The sequence below is a fragment of the Cydia pomonella genome, chromosome 6 (assembly GCF_033807575.1).
Source record: "Cydia pomonella isolate Wapato2018A chromosome 6, ilCydPomo1, whole genome shotgun sequence".
NCBI classification, from domain to species: domain Eukaryota; kingdom Metazoa; phylum Arthropoda; class Insecta; order Lepidoptera; family Tortricidae; genus Cydia; species Cydia pomonella.
Window position 1 is genome coordinate 12,020,209 of NC_084708.1, and position 22,971 is coordinate 12,043,179.

Below are 22,971 nucleotides of genomic sequence, written 5' to 3' on the forward strand. Positions count from 1 at the left end.
GATTGCTTCGCAGTATAATTTCCACATAATTGCTTGAATCGACTTGTCGTTAGAAACTAAGTAATTACCTGTATTAATCTTGTTTCATCTATTGTGACGTTCGATTTCTACCAATGTACTTCGTCAGTAAGAACGTCACAGCTTGCAACGATTATCTCCGTCTAAGGAATACTTGCCTTATTAGCAATTCCTTAGGAAACAAAATTTAATATAATTAATCTACGACTTTGATGGTGGTGCGGAAAGCGATCGGGAGGCTTATTCGGATAATACAACATATTAAACCGATATGATGTCAATCTTAGAATGTCTTGCGCCTGTATTAGTGCAAGCAAGATGCACCGATGTCCTTTGCATGTTGTTATCATATTTTAAAATTCTGAATCCGAAGTGTCCGAGTTGTCGATCGTGGTTGGTCGACTAGTCGCGCGAGACGTGGCCCGATCGTGGCGCCATGTGCAGGAATGCTTATTAATCAAGATTTTCTTGCGCACGCATCGTTCGAGCCTGAAAAGTGCAACTTTTACTCGTACGTGCACTTACTCATAATGTTAACGAAAAGAATTTTGACCCAGCCATTAATAGGATAATTCCTCTTTTGTTTTATACATTACCATGAAAAGTAACAAGTTTGCCATGAAAATTGATGAAAGTTAAGTAACTATGTAATACTCTGCGTAACGCGCAATGTCTATTATAGTCATTAGATAATTCACACATACTTTATATATTTTTTCTTGTCATAGGGTAGCTACATTTCCTTTAGAATATGTATAGTATAGTAGATAAAATGATTTCAACTGATCATGTAATAAATCATGTACCTATAGAATCGTTTAATGAAAGCTTTTATTATGTTTTACTTGAATAAAAGCACTTGCAAAAGAACTTAAAGCTAAATTGCATAAGTAGATATTATAAAAACTTGTAGTGCTGCAGCTGAAACCAGAGTAATAGTAAATAAAGTCAAATATTTTATTGCAATGTCTGTGTACATTATCTAATATTATTTATATTAGGTAACTTAATGTTACAGAAAATGGTCGATACTGCCATTAGGTATAGACGTTATGTAATAACCTATTAATACTGAAATAAAATAAAAATCAATAGCCGCTTGACCTCGCTCACTATTACACGTATTGTACAGTCTACGTTAAAGATATGTTTACATATTTCGCCTTATTACAAGTGAACAAGTTATTACAAGTGATAAGTGTAAACATATCTATGACGACGACTAACGTCGTCGTTGACGTCGACTGTACACTATATCAACTTTTCCGTATAAAATAAATATCTAAGAAAATAAGTATCTGCATTCAGAACCCGCACTGATGTGTGATTACCGCCTAAGGAAATATCGTCGGGATTGGAATACACGGAATATCTTAAATTCGGTGTATTCCCATCTGTGCCCGCCCCACGTGACCACCGCCATACAAGAGGCGGGCTCAGATAGGAATGATCTGTATGTAGCGCCTATTCCCACCAGTGCCCGGTGGGGACAGATGGGAATACACCTTAAATTGACAAAGCATAATATACCCAAGGTTTGAGTAGTTATGAATGGAGTCTGTGAAATTGCAACGAAAAACCTTACGTTAACCATGTAGATATTTTTTTTCCTTGACACTACAGAATGACAGACTGCTTACCATCAGGCGGGCCGTATGCTTGTTTGACACCGACGTGCTATAAAAAAAAAGAAAAATAAATGCTTAAATTATCGACGTAACCGTAAATATAATTTAATAAACATACCTTACACAAGTTTTAGTCGGGTAGTTGGCGTAGTTGCACATATTTTTAGCAAATTGTATCTCCTTTTAAATAGCGGGTATTATACGCTTGCGTGTAACCTAAAAACGTCGTATTTGTATTTTAATCTTGGGGTTAACATATTTATGGAATCAATTTATACAGATGTAAATAACATGATAAGAATTGAATATCTAGTGAGACACAGCTTAGATGTTGTAAGCCTCCACCGAGACCATTTTTTCGCCATTGGTTCCGTAACCAACCATAATGACAAAAACCGAAACTCATAGAGTTGTCATGTCCAATATGTCGATCAAACCGAATTTCAGCCATTTTACTGGGAAATTATAATAATGCTAACTTACATTAATGAAAGGAATCATTTCAGTTGTATTTAAAATCTTTCGCACAGGACCGAGAAGTGGCGCTGTCTTGTGTCGGAGGCCAAGTCTCATTTTGGGTCACTGAGCCAACGGAGTAAGTAAGTATTTAATAGTACATTACGATACAAGTGCGAAAAATAGGAAATTCGAAACGAGTGGCGATAAATTAAAACACGACCGAAGGGAGTGTTTTAAATCGACACGAGTTGCGAATTACCTATTCGCACATGTATCGTACAACGTTTTACAGTACATATGGCCCTTTAAATGTTCGACACAGTAACGTAATATGCTACTTCTCGCACTAGTGCTATAAAGTAGCCCCATATGTACTGTAAAACGTTGTACGATACATGTGCGAATAGGTAATTCGCAACTCGTGTCGATTTAAAACACTCCCTTCGGTCGTGTTTTAATTTATCGCCACTCGTTTCGAATTTCCTATTTTTCGCACTTGTATCGTAATGTACTATTTGTTATGTGATTAATGCAAATAATTCTAAGAAAGCTTTTTCTTGGTCAAATCAATTACTATTTGAATAAAAATAATTCGTGTTGCTGATGGAAATTGAATTTTGATCTAAGTTAAAGCGCATACACTTCTTACTTATCTCCCAACTTATAAACAGTCTCTTGTGTGACTTAATGCACTAGGTTTAACCATGCGTGCGAAAGAGACAAATACTAGCTTAACGCCTTCGCAATTCGCATCGTAAATAAGCACTCAAGGTTTTGATGGAAAAGTACTGGAAGAAAAGTGCGCAAACCAACGGTTCGCCCGCATGGCAGGGATCGGAAACATTTTAATTTTTAAGAAATATGATTCATACAGCACAGCCGGTTGGGCTATGTCATCGTTAGCCACACACTTGTTTTAAGATGACTTTGTTTCTTGGATTTGACTTCCAAAAACAAAAAGGACATACTAGTTTTTTTATTACTAGAAAATAAACACAGTCTGGTGTGCAATTTTGTATTCACAGATTCCTCTTGAAATAATTTCAGACAGGTTTTTAACCTCTGACGAATCTGAATTAGCAAGCGAACACTGGCGTAAAGGCTGTAACACATTCACATCTTTCATAATATTGACACGACACACACACATTTTCAAAGTGTACGTACTTCGAAGTACGTATGTGTTAAAATGTAAACTGAGGCAGCCACAAAACTTATTTTACGCTCACTAACTTGAAAACACGCATGTGTGCGGGCCACAGACGCGTCACAAGCATTACTTAAACCTCAATTAAATATAACACTGAAAGTTTCATATAAACCATTCAATTATTGACAGTTTTTCTTAAGAGAAAATTTCTAATGGCATTTTGTCATTACAGTTACACATTCATATGTGAGTGTTATTGAAGAAAATGAGTTTTCTGCTCGTTATAACGAATTTAAAGCTGACCCACAAAATGCAATAGCGTCCTTTTTAATGAGATCTTGAAGATTAAAGTGAATGTGTGTACATGGCGACGCATTGGCGCAGCAGTGTTTATCCCGTCGCTCATGTCATGAAGCGTTCGCCCTAAAATAATCAGTGTTAGTTTGATCTTCGATTAAGTGTAGTTGTTACGAATTCGAGGTTGCAACTGCATTGGATTACATGAGGCACATATTCAGTAAGCGAAGAAAATGAGATCCCAAGTGTTCTTTTATCGTTTAGTAAGCGCGTGCTGGGGGATTGATCAGGCGAACCAGTATAAAAGTGCTTTCTGATTACGCATAGTCGTAATGGTTCTTGGAGTTACGGTACATTGGACCACTATAACTCGAGTCGCGCAAAGAAGAAGAATATATATGGCGACACACGGCGATCTCGCGCGCTGACCGTTAAAAATGTATTTTTAACCGTAATCCCAAGAAATAATGTTGTCTTACTGCATCTTGCTTGATATATCCTTTCTCATTGGATTGAAAGTAAGCGAGCAGGATGTTGTATTCTGAACGTGTTATCGAGAGAGCGAAGCGTAAAGATCGGAATCATTTTAAAATAATTTAAATATACTTATAGAGATATACAAAATAATTTGATTCTTATAAACTACTTAGTATGAAGATTTGCCAAGTTAAATTGTAAATCTGTGATGCCGAAATGCAGAATTCGCAGGAACTGCGAAAATTTGATAAAGGGGACGACGCCTAAGGAAAAATAACGCTTTCTGACCTTCAAACTGTTATAGCAACCGTCAAAGTATGACAGAATGAATACATATAACCGTAATCAAAGACAGGAAAATGATAAATTACATTCAATTTATTTTATGTCTTAGGTACATAAAATAAATTGAATCAGTCAAGTGTAAAAATATGGGTCCACACAACTTATTCAAAAATATGTCATAGCTCATAATTTGTCGACTAAAGATCTATGGGATATATTTTTGACGGTACGATTATCAGAAGTTATATCGTAAAACTGGTTGTAAAAAAAATTAACAGACTTCCTACTCAAACATAGAGTACTTTCAAATTTAGTGCGAACTACTTGCGTTTCCGAAAAAAAAGGAAATCATTCAGAACAAATAATAAAGGTGGCATTAAGGTAAAAAGGTTGAAAAAGTCTGTTTTATTTTTTTTTATAATAAAACGTAACAGCACGAACAACACGTGACTTATACGTGATTTTTAGGACAAGCATCTGTACAAACAGACGTCAAACGTCATGATAGCTATTTCGTTTTTCTTAAAAAAATAATTGATAGTAACCTCTTTCATAATTCGTTGTCCTACTTAAGCTTTTGTTCCTTGCTCCTACATCTTGACTCCAGTTCATTGCCAAAAACACGCACGCCGAGCCTATCACGTAGTCCATCATATATGTATGGATGCACTGCCGATCGCGTCCGCGTACCAATGTACTTAGTTTGTATATTTATAAATGTCGCCTCATTTTCTACTGACGTCTCTGCCCTGTCGCCTAACGGATCAATCACCCCGCTGATCTCTGACGTCAATGCCTGAAACTACGGTAAACTTGTACATTAATTTTATTAATTAAATTAATAAACTCCGAACTTGCCCTAAAAGTTGTTAAAGAGACAGTATACACCAGACATCGGATTCACGTCGGAAAATTTAATGACACGTTGGAAGTTCCTATATCGATAAACTCAATTATTAATGCTTTTCCCATGCCTATACTACTTAAGCTGAACAATCCAAGTTTTGTTTGTAAACAATATAATTTTGTTTAAAGTAACAAACGCAGAAAATCTCTTAATAGCCAGGAAATCCATAATGCATAGGATTTTACGAGTAGCACACTTATAAGAGTCACATTCACGTGCTAATGCCATGCTACTTCCATATATTATTTAGCCGGATCGGATGAGTTCACGTTGTCAAATTTGTTCACACTTCCTAGACATTTACGTCACACAAATTCTAACAAGAAACTGTTTTGAGAGAATTGACTTTTATTGATGAGAAGTGTAAAGTATCTTACGGTCTAATTCCTAACTCCAGGAACGTTCATATAAATAATTTTCTCAGCACTCCGAGACTACGTAAAAGCAATAATAATACTGGGTAATGAAACGCAATTTCACTATCCCAACGATATTACTTATATGTATATTTTCGACATAAAATAAAAATCGATGCTCTAGTTTTCGTTATTACGGATGATTTCTTCCATTGACACTTTTTCCTCTCCTCCTCTCCTAACTCTAATACTTTTCTCAAAAATGAAAATACGTCCACCGGAACCTAAAAGGAGGGGTTGCATCAGGGGGAGGGGAAGGGACGCTATTGCGCGTAGAGCTCCATACCCAAAGGTATCATACAACATTAATTTTAATCGCTCGAGCGAGCGAAATTGAGAGAGCGAAAATTTTATTTTTATTTTTTATTAACTATGCCATTAAGTTTCCTTAAGAGGAATTCCTAGTTGCGATTTTTCCATACAAACGCTCTCGACTGATTCCTCCCTGGATTTTTAACCTAGAGCAGTGATTTTTTCAAATAAGATCAATATCATCAATATCTGTGCCGCTATGTTTTGCTTTTTTGCATTATTTTATTTTGAAGAAAGATACAGCGCCTCGAAAATCGCAAAAACGGCTCAATTGAATTGGCTGTAAAAAAAGGCACAGTATACAAATATGACAAAAAATATCCAAAAAATCAAAACATAGCGGCATAGATTATTTCTTCCTCTTGCAGTTTCCAAAATTTCATAAAGATTGATTGCGTTTTGGAGGAGGAAACAGTCGAGAGCGAAACCTCGATTTTTGAGTTTTTTGCATGTGAATTTCAGTCCGGGCTGCAGTTGTCCTTATCGCACGAATTGGAGGCGGAGACAGTTTCTAAATATACGTACACAGAAGAAATAGTGATGGGCATAACATCCTTATTAGGGATTGCAGAACCGGTACTGTTTTAAAGAACCAGGATTTCCCGGTACTTTCGTAACCGGTCTAATTATTTCATTATTTTAAATAAAACGACAGCATTTTGCGATTTGACCACTTTTCGTATTATAATTTAATAATCACATGTTCTTTTACTACGTATAATCACAATAAACAAGGTAATTTTTTTAAGAAATATACTTTGTATTTTACATTGCGCACACTTGTGCGTCACAAGTAAAAGATAACTACTTTGATGTTTGACTAGATGGCAAATTTAATGCAATTACATTGACGAGGGGATTTATATACTTATAAGCAGGGATCGGATACCGGTATTTTTTGTATGGGAACGAAAACGGTATTTTTTCGTTCTTTGTTAATTATTTCATTCCTAATCGGGCAATCTAATAATACGAAGTCGTTATCTAAAAACACAACTGAGTCCTACATTTTGAGTATAAAATAAACCGAAATATATGGTTATTTCGATGTTTTTGCAAAAAACCGGTTCCGATCCCTGCTTATAAGTATCGCAGTCGTATTGTATAATCCGCCGTATTACATTACGGCTAGCCGATATCAAAATAAGGGCCATTTTGAAATGCGGCGGTTGAACGATTAAGGTATGTTGGGTAAATACCGGATGCGGGTGAAGAACGTAGGACATTCATTTCTCCCTAATTTGGCTTTATTTTTTAATGGTGGCAACATTGTGTAAGACATCATTTCATTGCGCCTCGACTGCCAGTGTCCCCGCGTTGCTTAGGGAGTTTGTGCTATGCGCAATCACAGAGAGCAAGGTAAATTTCGCGAATTTGAATTCGCCCTGTAATTTATTTTGCGTATTGTGATGAAACTGTGTTTGTTTTTGTAATTGTGTTAACAGACCTAGCACTGCTGTAGACCGATATCCGATCGTGACCCATCCAGGTAAAGATCGGAAAGAAACAATCCCATCTTTACCTATTTAAAACAGCAGTGATTGTCAAACTTTAAATTTTCTTCAATTTACCTACTGACCTACTTAATTATCACATTTATTGTTTTCTTGATCACACTTTCGTACCATTATTTTTATCCAGTACCATCCAGTTGTATGTGTATGTACACTTACTTACTGACAATGTAATTTTTTTAATTTCCGCAACCCAAAGGTTGCCTGGAAGAGATCGCTTTTTAGCGATAAGACCGCATGTTGTTTACCTGTGCTTATGTTTCTGTTTTCTTTTGTATTGTTTTCTTTTATTGAGGTGTGTAATAAAGAGTATTTATATTGTATAGGGATGATGATACATGTTGAATTTTATAACAAAATCGAGTAAAATAGATAGCAAATGAGCAATTTTTCGCAATACACATACGGATGCATATGTAGATGTGCACGCATACATACATAGCTAGTTTCGGATACAAAATAGAGATAGGGCTTCGAAATTAGTTTCCTTAAAATGCTTCAAGAGGGCTCTCTTTTCCTATATATTTACTTTACTCTTTACATACGATCCTTACATTTTATAAAAAAAAAGATTATATATCAACTATATATTATATACATAATTGCAAAATTAAACCAATAAAATCGCAATTTTACTTATTTTCCATACTTCAAGATGGGCTCGCAGTGACCTTGACCTTTTTAAAGAACTACTTAGTCTTTTTGATTTTTAAATTTGATTCTTATTTTTTTGGCGACCTTCATTAAAAATGATTGGGCACGATTATTTTTTATTTTGATTTTTGTCCCTCCTACTTAAGTACTTAATATATTCCAGTACATTCCTTTCAATAAACAATACATTTACACTTTTACTAAACCTGTACAGTTCACGAGATCTTAAATTGTCAAAACTTCGAAACCTATCAATTATTTTAGTGGTTTTTCTTATTTTATTACTTCGTGTAAACCTTACAATAAGAGGTTTCTTAGCACATTGTTTACTTATCAAATTACCTTATGAGTTATGACATAGGTATCAAAGTTTGAGAGCCACAATTTTACCAATTTTTGTATCAGGGTTAAGATCGGATACAAAAATACGAAAAAAAAAAACACTTTCGTTGACAACTTTTAAGTTTGTAATTATTGGTGGCTGTAATGTAATTTATATACAATGGATAAGGGTAGACACCGGACCTATTTCTTTGTGATACTTTATTCTCTTTCCATTAGAAACAACTTTTTGTCACCATTCGATGTTCTCCCTTGATGGCAAAACACTCGTTACCCTAACCGTTCTATATTGAAGATTACCAAAATTCAGGCCGAATCTACGGTTATTATTTAACGATTCGCTCCTTACTTCAAGAATCTGTCACGTGCTGGGATCTCGAAAAAAAAATTTTCACGAGTTCTCTCAATTGGTCCCAAAATTGTCCGGCATTACCCAGATTGTCATTGTCATCAAGTTTAGCCCCATCGTACTATAAGTTAAATAGATTGTAGTTTAAACATATATTTATACCTACTTACAAAATTTCACAAAACACCATGATCACTCCCAACTTACTGATACGGATAGGTACAGTCAAGTGTAAAAATATGGGTGTACACATCTTACTCAAAAATATGTCCCGTTGCATCTTATTCCAGTGTAATAAGAGCGTAGTACCATATTTATGAGACGATTCTTTCGATACATATTTTTGCACTTGACTGTACGACGACGACCGAAGCAGGGACATCATTCTTTTTTTTCTCTTACTTATATAGTAATTAATAGATACAGTATAATATAAAAATGAAAAACAATATTATGTGATAACAACAAAAACAACTTGCGTCGGTCGGGCAGCGCAGGATAAATTCCGTCCGGCCCGCGGGCGATGTCGACGGAACGGCGCGCAATGAGCGAGCGTTCGAGTCTCGCGTCTGTGTGCGCGCACTCACACTTAGATAGCTCCCGCTCCCGCCCACCGCAGCGCGACAGAAACATAGCTTCAAAAATTCGAGATTTGAAAAGTTGCTCCGCTAGGAATTGCTCTTAAGCGTACTTACCGGTAGTGTTGGCCGAACGTTAATTGCAATTAACCATTAACCATTATAAATTGAATCGTAACCGTAACGGACGGTTACAGTTTATGGTTCAATTTATAATGGTTAATGGCCAATAATTTTTAATTGCATTAACGTTTCGGCCAACACTGCTTACCGATACCCCGAAGTTATTGCATTTTTTTTTCAAGCAACATGGCTCATCAAAGCTTTGAAACATAAAGATCAAAATCAAAATACAAACTTAAAATACCACTTTATACCGAAGTATACCGAGTAAATACTCATTATTATTTACTCACCCATCTCTAGGTACAATGCAACTGAGATTGACACTTCGTTACTAATTGAATATAGTTGCTAATTTTAAAGTAGGTATAATTAATTTGCTATGAATATCAACTACATGGATTTAAAAAAAAATGTTGCTATGATACCATCATAACTTGCTTTCTCATGTGCAAAACTAAGCGTCTCGAATTTTATAATTATATGTCAAGGTTGAAAGCAGCGGACCCTAATAGTTCTACGTCACATCTGGAACATTTTCGATGTGGTTGTTAACTGTACTAGGTTTATGGGATTGAAAACAATGCCATATGTATTTATAGAAAAAAGGAGTCATCTGTCCTACTATTCTTTTATATTCAGCATTTCCTGATTCTTCGTAATAGGAAGTGTTCAAACGTTCTCATCGAAATGCGTATTTATTCGTACATATCGCCAATTACTCAGGGTTACATGTAATGGTAATGCAATAAATGCAGGAAATATCGTTGTGCAGCTGAGCTTCACGTAATAAAACTATAGGTATATTATAGATGTACAGTAAGCTGTAGAGATATCTGAAAACTGCTTACATTATACTATGCAGAGTGGTCAGTCGTCTCTGCAGCAGATTGCACCGTTGATGACATGACACTACTGTTAAACCGCCTAAACCGTCTCACGCCTTGATATTTTCATTGTAAAACTTAGCAAACCACGTGCCACCACCACGCAACCACGCTGCGTGTGGTTAACCACGCAGTTAACTCGTTAACCCAATGACAAATTGTACTGGTAACCATAGTAACTCGAAGTTTAACCGGTTAACCCCGGGTCCTTAGTCTGTTAAACAGTTCTGCAAAAGCGGGATACATCTATGTAATGTATGCTAGAGTGAGATAATAACACACCCACTTAATATTTTCTCTTTCCAGCAAATAGCTGTTTCTCTTACAGGACACTGTTAGGAAGATTGTGGTTCTTGATAGTAGGGGACGTTTCTGCATGCCTTCATTTTACACAGTTATAAAGGGAAAGGTATAAGGTTTGAAGTGAAGATGGACGGACATAAGTCCGCCATCGCCATTTGTACATACATAAATGATGTAATTCGCGCTTGTTTGTTTTTGTGAAATGTTAATCTAAGTAACTAGTTAATATATTGATTTACTTATATTGTTGACACTGATTATCGCTCTCTATACACAATTAGAAGGCAATATCAGACTAATGCTTACTTACCGCGCCCGGCGCAAATAAGCTCTACTCGTATAGAGCAAATATATGTAGACCGGTCGCAGCTTAAATTGTTTGCGGAGATGATGCCATTATTACGATTAGATTAGCTGTCTTCTGTATTACGCCGAATGGTGAGTAGCTAGTGGCCATATACACTAACTTTGCACCCACTTGGACAGAACAAACTGAGGAAGTTCCATTGACATTAATGTCATTTTCACACTTTGTCATTGCAAATACTAAATACCATGCGGATTTAGCAGACGGAATTATTTTCGCATTAAGAGGAAATACCAGCTGAGCCCCTTTTCTAATTTTAGAAGCAGCTCCTAAAATTAGTGCGATGAGGACAACTGCAGCAACGCCAGAAACCCTTTAACGGACAAATTTCGATTTTATATGGCAAAAATGACCACCCTATAACTATGATTTTAAACTTCATTTCAAAATGACAGGGTTCAATTTTCCGTAATTTATTCGTCTGACCGTTAAAGGGTTAAAAAATCCTGCGTAAAAACCTCTGAAAACGAAGTTTCGTCCTCGACATTTTCCTCCTCCAAAAGAATCACGATAAAATTTTGCGAACGGAATGAGAAAGAAATTATCTGTGTCTGGCCGTTTTTTTGCGTTTATTGTTTTGCTGATTCTGCATGCTAGGCATCTGTTTACGGCACATTTATTTGACCCTTTTTTAGCGCTTTTTGAACTAACCTAGTTCTTATAAAAACAAGAATATCAAATATTACGTACAAACACACGTATTGGTAGTATTGAACTCGTATAAAAACATATTCATCTAGCAAAAACCTAAGCTTTTGCATTTTGTTGTATGCACTGACCGGAGAATTGATTAGGCATGGAGATAGGTTGACTCTGGGGAAGTACATAGAATAGTTTTTAACCTGGAAATCATCCCTTAAGGTGGTGGAAATGGTGTGAATATTACTATGGAAGTGTTTTATTGAAATAATAATTCTACACAGAAGATGTCGCGAATAGAAGCTAAGTAGTATAACATAAATAAGGAGTAGAACCACGAAAAGTTCCTTTATTTTTTAATTATAACCTTTATAAGGTTTAGACCACAACGCTCATGGAGTCATAGGGATTCTAAACACCCGCCCGAAAACATCTGTTTACGTTTACGTTATCCGAAATATCGCTAAGAGCTTACTATAGCTTAGTTTTTTTTTTTCTTTTTAATCATATACTCTTAAAATTATCTCGTACAAACATTACGACACCGCCAATGTCCATACAAGCCTTGCTTGTCTGAACTCTGAATAGACTGGACAAGGTATAAATTAAATTAACACTGTTGATTCTACCATAATGGCGTCATTGTTATAATAAATGTTTATTAGTAGTTAGGATAAAGTTAAAGTTAGTAGAAGGATTTCATTTGCTATGCCCAATGAAATAATGAACAACCTGATCTGCTCCCATTGGCTCCTCCCGTTTTTTCTAATCATCAATTGAGTTACATGTTCTAAGTTCTATTAACCATTGTGCCTTTTAATTCAATTCAATTAAATTAAAGTTTTATTTATTTCGGACCATGTCCATAGTATTAGTGTACATTCCCTTAATCCTATGTAATTTTTTATTTTATTAACAATATACATAATGGATATATACAGATGATTACTATAGCTAGCTTATATCTAAAATAGGCCCTTGAGGCATTGTACCAAGGATGCTGGCGGCATTTCCTCGTTGTATCGCAATACTGATACGTTGTGCGAGGAAGCCGCCAGCTCTTCGGTCACCAGTTATGTTAGTTAACTACTATACTAAATTATACTAAGCCTCTGGATCCCATATGGACATCCTCCCAATGTTTCCAGATGGCGCAAGCAGGCGACTCTAACACTAGGTGCGAAAGGCCGTTGGCACTGTCACGCACGCGACGCATCAGGGAGGCAGTTCTTTTGCGTATTATTGCACCAAAGCAGTCAGTGCGCGCCTCCGCGAACATACCACAGCATTAAGCAATAGCTTGCTTGACTTAGAGATCGATAATAAAATACCTACGTAACTCTTTACGTCATTGAACATAAACAAAGGACTTCATTGTCTTAGTCGTCTAGAATCGCAAACAAATGTACGTTGTTTTTCTGCATCCCATAATGAGGTCAATGTAGCAAATTGGAGATATTAAGTTACGCCGTCCGTGCGTAGGCACTGACGAGGCTTTGATTGATCTTGATTGGGGGCGGGTTGTGCCCACAAACATTGCAATTAATGTCAGCAACACCCGTGTGACGAAATGTCTGATAACCATGTCAACGCCTTAAATTCATTGATACCAATTATTATTATCGCTTGATTCGGGTGCCAACTTCTCATGATTTACTGATGACCGTTAAAGTAGGTGTGTCCAATTTGTATATTTGCCTTGCAATTCTTGCTACGCGGATGTTAAGTCTTGTGAGTTATAAATAGGAAATGGTAGAAAATTAATAATATCACTAGGAAGCTGCTAACCATACCTACAGTTCGTACGACGGTATATAATATTGATAATTGGAATAATAAATCTCACTGACTTATTTTTCTCTAGCCTAAGCGTTAGGTAGCCTGACATACTATAAATCAATTTTAAATAAAAGCTGGGTTTTTTGATATTTAAAAGTTTTTATTTCAATTTCATCCAGTTTTCAGAAATAAATGTGTCGCATCACTATCCGATCTGTATCAATGATTTAAGAGTATCACTTAAATTTATCAATGCTTAATTGTTTTTCTAGTAGGTGCCTATATACTTTACTTACTATATGTCATTACAAAAGACTGGGAATAAAGGAGTAGTAAAATCAACGGGTAGGTAATCATTGTTCCGGTCACATTATGTACGAGTATTCTTAATACTTGTCTCAAATAATGTTAGGTATGTACTTCAAACAAAACAACCGAAACTATAAGATAAACTATAATTTCGTTTTTCATTGCTGATGTCTCGATTCACGGTGATTGTCGGAGAATATTTATGCAAAAATATACCTTTGTGCGAGTTGGCATATCGGCTATTGAATCAATTGAAATAGTCATAGCCTTAGGCGTTGGTGTATACGCAGGTAGATCTAGCCGAGGACAGCCGCATTAATATTCATTATTATTTGTTATTCATATTACTTAAAAGTGAGAGTCATTCCGCAAAACTAGACCCAAACTTAGAAAGTGACGAAAGTTAATTGATTTTAATTTTTTCGATGACAGACTTCAACAACTCAACAAGTAATAATGTTGTCATACGAACGTCCCCGATTCTGATGGCCTTATCCGTAATGGTGGATTCCATTCCGTTTAACTATAGCAATAAATTATTGATTTCGACGACGGAATTCACATTACATTGCTTACGGAGTTTATGACAAATTTATTGGCAGACCATAAAACTTGTAATGAAGCATTAATTTTTCATTAAAGACTTCTTTTTGGGATAATGAATCGTTGGGTTTATTCCTTAATACTTGAACAAATAAATACGAGAAGTTTTTAGATCATAAACGTGTACTAAAGTTACGATGCCATGCCTTTCCAACTAAAGTTACGATGCCATGCCTTTCCATCATACCGATACGTCGGAAAGGGACAAACGATGATTAGCGGCATCGTAACTTTAGTACACGTTTATGAATAAGGGGGTAACGGTGTAAAGTTACGCGACGAAAAACTAACAATAAATCTGCTATCAGACAGAACGACTAATTTCCGCCAGGAATTTTGACTGCTTGGCCTGAAGTCTTAGTTTATGACAGGAATTAAAATTACAGTAAAATACCATTTATCATTTTATTTGCCCTCGACTTTAGTTAAAGTGTAAATAATACTAGATAACATGACCATTATGTTTCATGGATATAATGTAAATATATTGTTTGAGCGGCCCTGTATTTCGTAGGTCTTAAATAAACAAACCTTTTGTTTCGTGCGTACAAGGTGCATTTTAATGCCTTTTTGAAAAGTTAGCACCTTGGCGAAGATAACATTGTCGTATGATGAGCATGACTGTGCTAGTTCACCTTCAATAAAAATGTTTACACGTTGAAAAAAATAATTATCGTAAAGTGTCAAGGAAATTACTACATTATTTATGTAATTTATGTTTACATCAGTTATAACTATACAATTTAATATTTAATACTGTATCTCCTTTTCAAAAGCTTTTATTAGACAAAACATGAAAGCCTTGACAAAAAAAAATAGTTTGAAAAGTATAACAACAAATGCACTTCCTTTTGAGTATTAGCAAAGAAAAATAAGTAGGTAAACTTAAGGGTGTTCATGCTCACTCCATACTTGGCTTTCCTTACTTATTAATAATAAGTTGTAAAGGACATAGGTGGCCGGTCCATATTGGGATACCCTCCTCCAATTGAGGGTGGATCTAAATATTCTCGAGTCAGAGGTGTAGAGTTAGAGCCGGTGTAGCTTTATTTGACGTTCATAAGCGCATTGTAATATGCCTGCTGGAATAATAAACCATTTTTAGGGTTCCGTAGCCAAATGGCAAAAAACGGAACCCTTATAGATTCGTCATGTCCGTCTGTCTGTCCGATTATGTCACAGCCACTTTTTATCTTTGGATATGTTAAAACTCGCTATTAATAAATTTTAATGTATTACGTAGAACTATCAGATTATTCTGTCCTCTAACTTAATTGCAATAACATTGAAGTTAAAATTGTTCTTTTTTAATATGCCCTCATGTCAATTACCTACAAAGAAAAGTGGGTACCAATTAAATTTACATTATAATTGTTTAAAATCGTTCGCTGTGGGTTCCGAACTTTTTTTGCTTTGGTTGTTAGTGTTCGTGTGAGGAATAAGTTTAAAAAAAGGTTTTTTTTTTAAATATTGCGTTGTTCCCACCTACTTATTAATCTGAAGTATTATTAATTAGAATGTCCGAATTATAGTTTTGTTACATTCCAAATTTTCTATTAAGATAGGAAGATAACTGATATGTTTGAGTATGAACCTAATACATTGAATATTTAAGAGAACTAAACTTGGATTGTCTATTATTGAAAATATTATTAGCTTACTTTGCCTTCTGAATGAAAAAGAGGAAAGTAGACGACTCCGCGCGATTGCTTGTCCATACAAACATACTCCCCATATATCTTTCAATATATTGACATTAGGTATAGAAAATATTTTTACATAATTTTATATAGCTAGAATAAAAATACCGTTTTAGAAAGAGGAAATACGCCATTTGCGCTCTTTGAGTTAAAAGTTAAAACACTTGATTGCACAACTGCGAAGAAGCGGCCAACTTATTTACCGAACCAACAATTTAAGGTATTTTGTGACGCAGTTTCCATAAGTAGGTGTCATGAATAATTGTGTATTTTCACGTAACGAGGCGGATGTAGAAGCTCGAGGAATTCAAGATCACTTAATCAAGTCATAGGACACTTTCTACGTGACTTCGGCAGATATTTTCGAGATAAAGAATCTGTTTCACAATGCTTTAATGTTTAGCACGTCGCCTTCTAACTTAGGTGCTATTACCTACACAAAGTATTTTCGTTCAATTAAAACTATTTCATTTTCTGACACCGCGAGACCGTTGTAGACGAACGCTATCGTCTCGGTATCGACGCGATGATGTGCAACTATACAAACACCCGCAGATTATATAAATAAAGATAACGATTTACTCAAGATGTCCATTTCTTTGTCCATATCGTATAATGGTCTCCTTTTTGCCACAAGTTGCATGCTTGATTGGATTGGAATGTTGCACGCGCTTCCTTTCACTCCGCAAGCTATAGGACGCAATGATAATAATAATAAGATTGGTTTAAAATTAAACTGTTTCCAATTAATGCATACTTTTTATATTTCATTAAATTGTCGGAAGGGCTTCTATGTGTTCCCTTCGGCTCTGCGCACACCTCCCAAATGTCTCAAAGACCATTGTTCCGTGTACGAGAAAGACAACGTATATATATTTTTTTATTTAAATGAAAAACGAATAACCTGTGATAAAACCATCTATTATTAGTACAAAAGCTCTTAATTGTGGTCCAGTGTGGTGCAATGAACCCGAATGTCGTTCAGATGTGATTGTTTGAGTGTGGTAGTTCTATGGCAAAACATATTTGTAAATGGAAAAAACCAACTCAAACAAAACTAAAAGGAACCTTGATGTGTATTAAACTTTAAAAAAAATAGGTACTTATAATTTTGTTGAGTTCTTTTTATCTAACAGCTGTTACTACACTTAATCACCCTTAGATTTGACATTGTCTGATAATAATGTACAAAACTTACTTATTGTTTTCACTGTAAATAAACATGTTATGATAGTTTATAATTTTCCTATATTATTTTTAAAAACTTCGTAATTCTATTGGCTTTTGCTTAAAAAAATGCAATGCGTTGTGTTGTAGACTACCTCCTGAATCAACAGCGTGCTTGGGTCAAATTGAGTCACGGAGGCTTATTCTGATTGTAATAACAGATTACGAATTTGATCTGCATTTGTTATTTATATGATCTGTCATTGCCTAAAGTGACCTTTCTTCAACAAGAAACGCGACTTTTAACACTGACAGATCATATCCTTAACAAATCCATGTCAAATTCATAACCTGTTATTACAATCGGAATGTGCCTCATGGTCATTTAAAGTAAATTTTTTGCAAGTCAGAGTAATTTAACTAATTTGAGCTTAAACAGTATTTTTATTTTTATTCAGTTGTCGCCGAAATTCGCTTAGTTTTGCCCGTCTAATTTCATCTCAACTTTATTTCAGATGCTTGCCTCCGCTGCCAAGGCGAAAGCAAGAAGGACTCATATGGGAAACAGGACTGCGTGGTGGTGTGGGGCGAGTGCAACCACAGCTTCCACTTCTGCTGTATGTCGCTCTGGGTCAAACAGAACAACCGCTGCCCGCTGTGCCAGCAGGAGTGGTCCATACAGCGGATGGGCAAGTGAAGCTTCTGGCCCATTCTCCCGATGGCTACGAAACGCACCCTGCGAGCGTGCACGCTCAACGCTGACATTTGTTTTATCAATTATATGGCGATCGGCGTCAGCGTCAAGCGTACACATTCTGAGCGTGCGTTTCGCCGAGGAGTGACTTCAAAATGGGATTCTCTTCACAAGCATCTGCGTGTAGGGTACAGGTGTATTCATGTATTGCATATTGGCATATGTATTTTAATCGGTATTTTGTTTGTAAATTATGAATACAGAGAACCTCTTTTCAACATTTGTTTTAAATGAATATTGGGTGCATTTAAAATGCCCGTCAGTCTTATAAAAGTTATCAATTCTTTTGTTTGTTATATCCGATTCATTTGATAAAGATATTAAAGTAAAGACAAGGTTCGGAATTGTACAGAAATCAAATTCCCTCACTGTAATCTAAGTGTTAAATACATACATACTCGTACATACATCAAAATGAACATTAATCGTATAAAAAAACAAGTGCAGTGATATACACTGTATCTTTAGGTATTTCAATAAAAGTAAACAAAACGGCTTAAGGAGCCATTTGAGGGTAGATGAAAACATTACATGATCAAATAATATAGCTTAAAGTCAGGTCGTTCGCTGAGAGAACCAGGCGGTTTTGTATTTGGTTGGTTAAATAATAAATGTTATAACAACCCGAAAATGTACTATTTGTTTGTTTACTTTTGTGTATTAAACAATATAATAATAGGTACAGGTTGAATTTATTTTAAATGGTGTGGTCAGATTCCGATGCGCAAAATGGTGTCAACTTCTTTTAATTCATTCATTTACAGATTTTGGAAATATATGTAAATTCCATCTTGCAAACATAAAATATACTTTATCTTAAAGTGCGAACGTTTTTTTTTTGTAATTCAACGTGGAAACGTCCCACCATATAACCTTTGGTTTTGTATGTTTCGCTTTTGTTACGTTTGCCGTGTCGTTAAGTCGTTATTATCTAAAGATAAAGCGAGTATTCTGTTATTGATACAAGTTTTATAATAATACAAGTTTTTAAATTCTACTTATATTTACATATCAACTCGACGTGGTACCAAGAGCGTAACATCACGTTTGCAACGTCAAGAGAAATATATATGTAGATGAAATCTAAATTCATACGCGATTAAATTAAAAATAATATTAGAGCTTTAAAAATATTTTAAAATCATAAATCATTTGAGTAATATATTGAGTAAGGTAAATGTGGTTAAGTGTGGCATACGGGTAAGTGTGGCTGGCCTTCACATTGGGCCTGTTTGTTTACATTGATTAGTGTTTCTTGCGAGTTTATACATTTAGCAAACTCGCAAAAATACTAATCAGTAAGTAAAAAGGCTCCAAGTGAAGGCCAGCCACACTTACGCGTATTGACCTTATTGTTTTAGGAGGATACCATGTTCTTTTGCCACATAACTACGAAGGGTCCTCGACTATTGGTCGACCTCACAGCGCCCATTATTATTCGTCACTTTATTGATTGTCTCCGCGTAACATGAATCGAAGCAGAGACAGGTAAAAATAAAGACGGGTCGGCTACAGTATAAGTTTCAATCCTATCGTTGTTGTAAATGGCGTCATGTTAGCGACTTAAGTCCCTAGGTATGGTAGATGGCTTTATGTCATCAAGCGGAGATGAATACGTTGTGCAACTGCATCATGATGAGTATCGTGAATTTATATGGATATTGACAGTCTTTCTTTTCTTTTGTCTGATCCAAGTGACCTTTTATAAAACCTCGGAAACGGGTGTCATTAGGTCAGACGTTCAACTTGTATTTTTTTCCTTGTCCAAGAAACATAATATATAAAAAACACGGACCTTGGTTTCAAATAAAATATTACGAGGAAGAAAACAGGATAATCATCATATTTCCGCGTTTATACTTGTACATATCGCCTATATGCCGGCCCGACGCCAAATGCACAACAACCTTGACTGTTTGGTGTTCAATTATAACCTGCAATTCTTTACTTAACTCATTTGTAATGATAAACGGTTTAGTTAAACTCATGAATAAAGAACCTTCCAAGTATCATGGAAATTTACCCGTGCCGAGGTACATAGTAATGCAACTTTTTAATTGAAAAATACCAAGCATCTAACAACAATGTTATAATTGAAACAGACGTATGCAGGTTGACAAGGACGTCGAATCATATCGTATCGTTTTATTAGTTTTTCTCTCATATTTGTGAAAATCTGAAAATTGAGTAATATATAGTAGCTTATAGAATAAAGTAACCCATTTTATCCGAGGCCATTTATGTCCGAGTTACATATGTAGGTATGTACTCTGCTTTTCACTTCGGTTGCGAGGAAAATATACAGAAATGTAAAAAAATTTAAGTCATTTTCCCGTATTTATTCAAGACTGCTGCTGCAGCAATGGAAATTGTCTTATAATATTTATTTATTTATACTATGGAGAGCATATATGTACTGGGCAATAAATGATTGTTGGCTGACGAACACCTTCTAAGTATAAGTGGGCGCGGCTTTCGACAAATACTTCGGTATCACCCTGATTTCATTAACACAAGCACCTTGAACAACAACAAGCGACAAAATTAACCTTTATTGCACTCCATCATGTATGGACGACTTCAATCTCGAATCCTTTGGATGTATTTTACCATATTGCGTCGTAACTCATCGATATGATCGACAGCCACAATGTCGAATCAATTACCATCACTTTAGATCATTGTATTATCGTGGGGACAAAATGTCTATAATGAGTGCTTGTATGTGCTTAAAATTTTAGCACTGGTTGAAACATCAGGTCAAGACTTCAGGTTTTTTTTTAATTTCTATTGTTTGGTTCGTAAATGGATTTGGATACGAGCATACGACTTAAGTGTCACATACGCTAAGACTCGCTAGAGCAGTCCGGGTCCGGGTTGAGGTTTCTGACACTTCATTTCTATGACGGCTGATCTATAGAAAATTAAAGTGAATCCGGAGTGAGTCCTCCTTTATTTAGCTGTACACTTTGATCAATATTTCATTACTCATCGCCGAACAAAAGCTACCATGTAGGGTAAACGTCCTAGTATTTAATCTCTATTATTATGAATTAAAATAAATGAATTGTTTTCATTATAGAAAACTCAAAGATAAATAAATTCAGTATTTTAGTCAGTCTTCTTATACTAGGAAGTGTCAAGCACTCGAATATTTACGTTATTGTCAAGATAATACATACTTCTCTTATATAATAATGTGGATCACACGTGATTGGATCAAAATTATTTTCGTTGTACTTATTGTTTTTTGTCCCCAAAAAATGTGACGGAGTGTAGCTTTTTGTATGTGATGAAATTTGGTTTTTAATATTTGCTATGCTAAATTTAATCTACAGCTAAAAAGACATGAAATAGCACTCGTCTATTTTTATTTATTTGATAAAATACAAACGTGACAGGGTGGTCCAAAACAAGACAACGAAAAGAATTTCGACCCGATTATTACATACTTAACTATCACAAAAAAAAAAAACTAGCAACAACAACTATTTAGGTGTTTTTTTTTCCAAGCTTAAAATAATGAATGCCTGTGTTACTCTAATGAATGGATATAAAGTCACTAAACAAACTAAATAAAAGCCAACCACAACATTCCTAAAGATACATGCTCACCCCAAGGAATCAATGAATAAGTATGGTTAGAATGTCATTATTTAATCGCTTACGTAACTAATTCGTTCTTTTAGCCGTAAACACGAAGGATAACCGGCAACATTCATTTGTTTAATTACCCATGTTACAGCCCTACCGTGACATGTTGGTGAGACTTTATACATGCCTTGATGGTGTACATATGCTAGTTCAATTCAAATAAAAACAATATAAAGAGAAAGGGAATAAGCCACCGACCAAAATAAAATACGCCAAAACACATTAAAGTCATGTCTAAACAATTTCGTGTCATCGTGATTTGTCTGAATAGGTTGAATATGTAGGTGCATAGGATGAGAATATTGTTATTTATATATGTATTGTCATCTAAATAATCGATACCTACTCGTACGGTCGCCATCAGATGTATTGGAGTGGCCCAGGCGCTATTGTTAAGGCGTTATATAAAGTGCTTGTTCAGATATTTTTGAGCACCTTGGCCGCTCCGATATATCTGATGGTGTCTGTACGATGAAAAATAGTTACATGTCCAGGCGAGTGAAACTGAACACGATTTGCATGTTAACGCTAGACTACATTATTGGCAATTAGCGCAGAAAATTTACGAAAAACCGAACTACATACATATGTAAGAGCAAACCGACGTACCAACGTACATGGTTATGTTTGAGACAAAGTCGTAAAAGAAACTGGAGCAGGTCAGGCGGTAATTATTTTTATGCTGATATTATACACCGAATAGCTCTCGTTACATTTACAAATGGAGGTGCGAAGGTTATAGGTAGCCATCTTCTTATTTCGCATTACGAATGAGAGAAACAAGTTTTCAACACGTATATTCTATTTATCCTGCAACCAGACTGACTAGTTCCAGACAACCTCCAAAAACTAGTTTCGCTCGGTAAAGTCTATGCATGGATAACCACCATTTGCCTCCTCGTGGCAGATCACACGACGACACGACCGTATCAGAAAAACAGCTTTCATGTATCAAATTCAGATGAAACTTAGAATAACTACTTATAACGGCCTCCTACCCTGGTCGGTAGTGACCCTGCTTACGAAGCAGGAGGTCCCGGGTTCAAATCCTAGTAAGGGCATTTATTTGTGTGTTCATCAAAGATATTTGTTAGTAGAGAAAAAGTCTGATGACTCTATACTCGTAGTCTATATCTTATTTTCAGTTTAATGTGATGGTAAAGATCGCTAGTGAGTACCAATGTTCATCAAAGATCTAGGACATACCGCAGACGAGCCGCAGGCGCCAGAGCCAGAGTAACATATACCTACTTATTGCACACGATTTACAATGCAACAAAAACATCACTAGTTGTTATGG

At 35.6% G+C, this 22,971-nt stretch overlaps 1 protein-coding gene across 1 annotated transcript in view; it reads left to right on the top strand.

The window, feature by feature from the left end:
* The window catches only part of LOC133518968 (RING-box protein 2), a 53,165-nt gene extending 34,320 nt beyond the window's left edge, over nt 1-18,845 (top strand). The window contains exon 2 of the mRNA XM_061852793.1: nt 17,779-18,845. Coding sequence (XP_061708777.1) covers nt 17,779-17,960 — 182 coding nt within the window. The 3' untranslated portion in view covers nt 17,961-18,845. The remainder of the gene's footprint in view (nt 1-17,778) is intronic.
* The last annotated feature ends 4,126 nt before the right edge of the window (nt 18,846-22,971 follow it).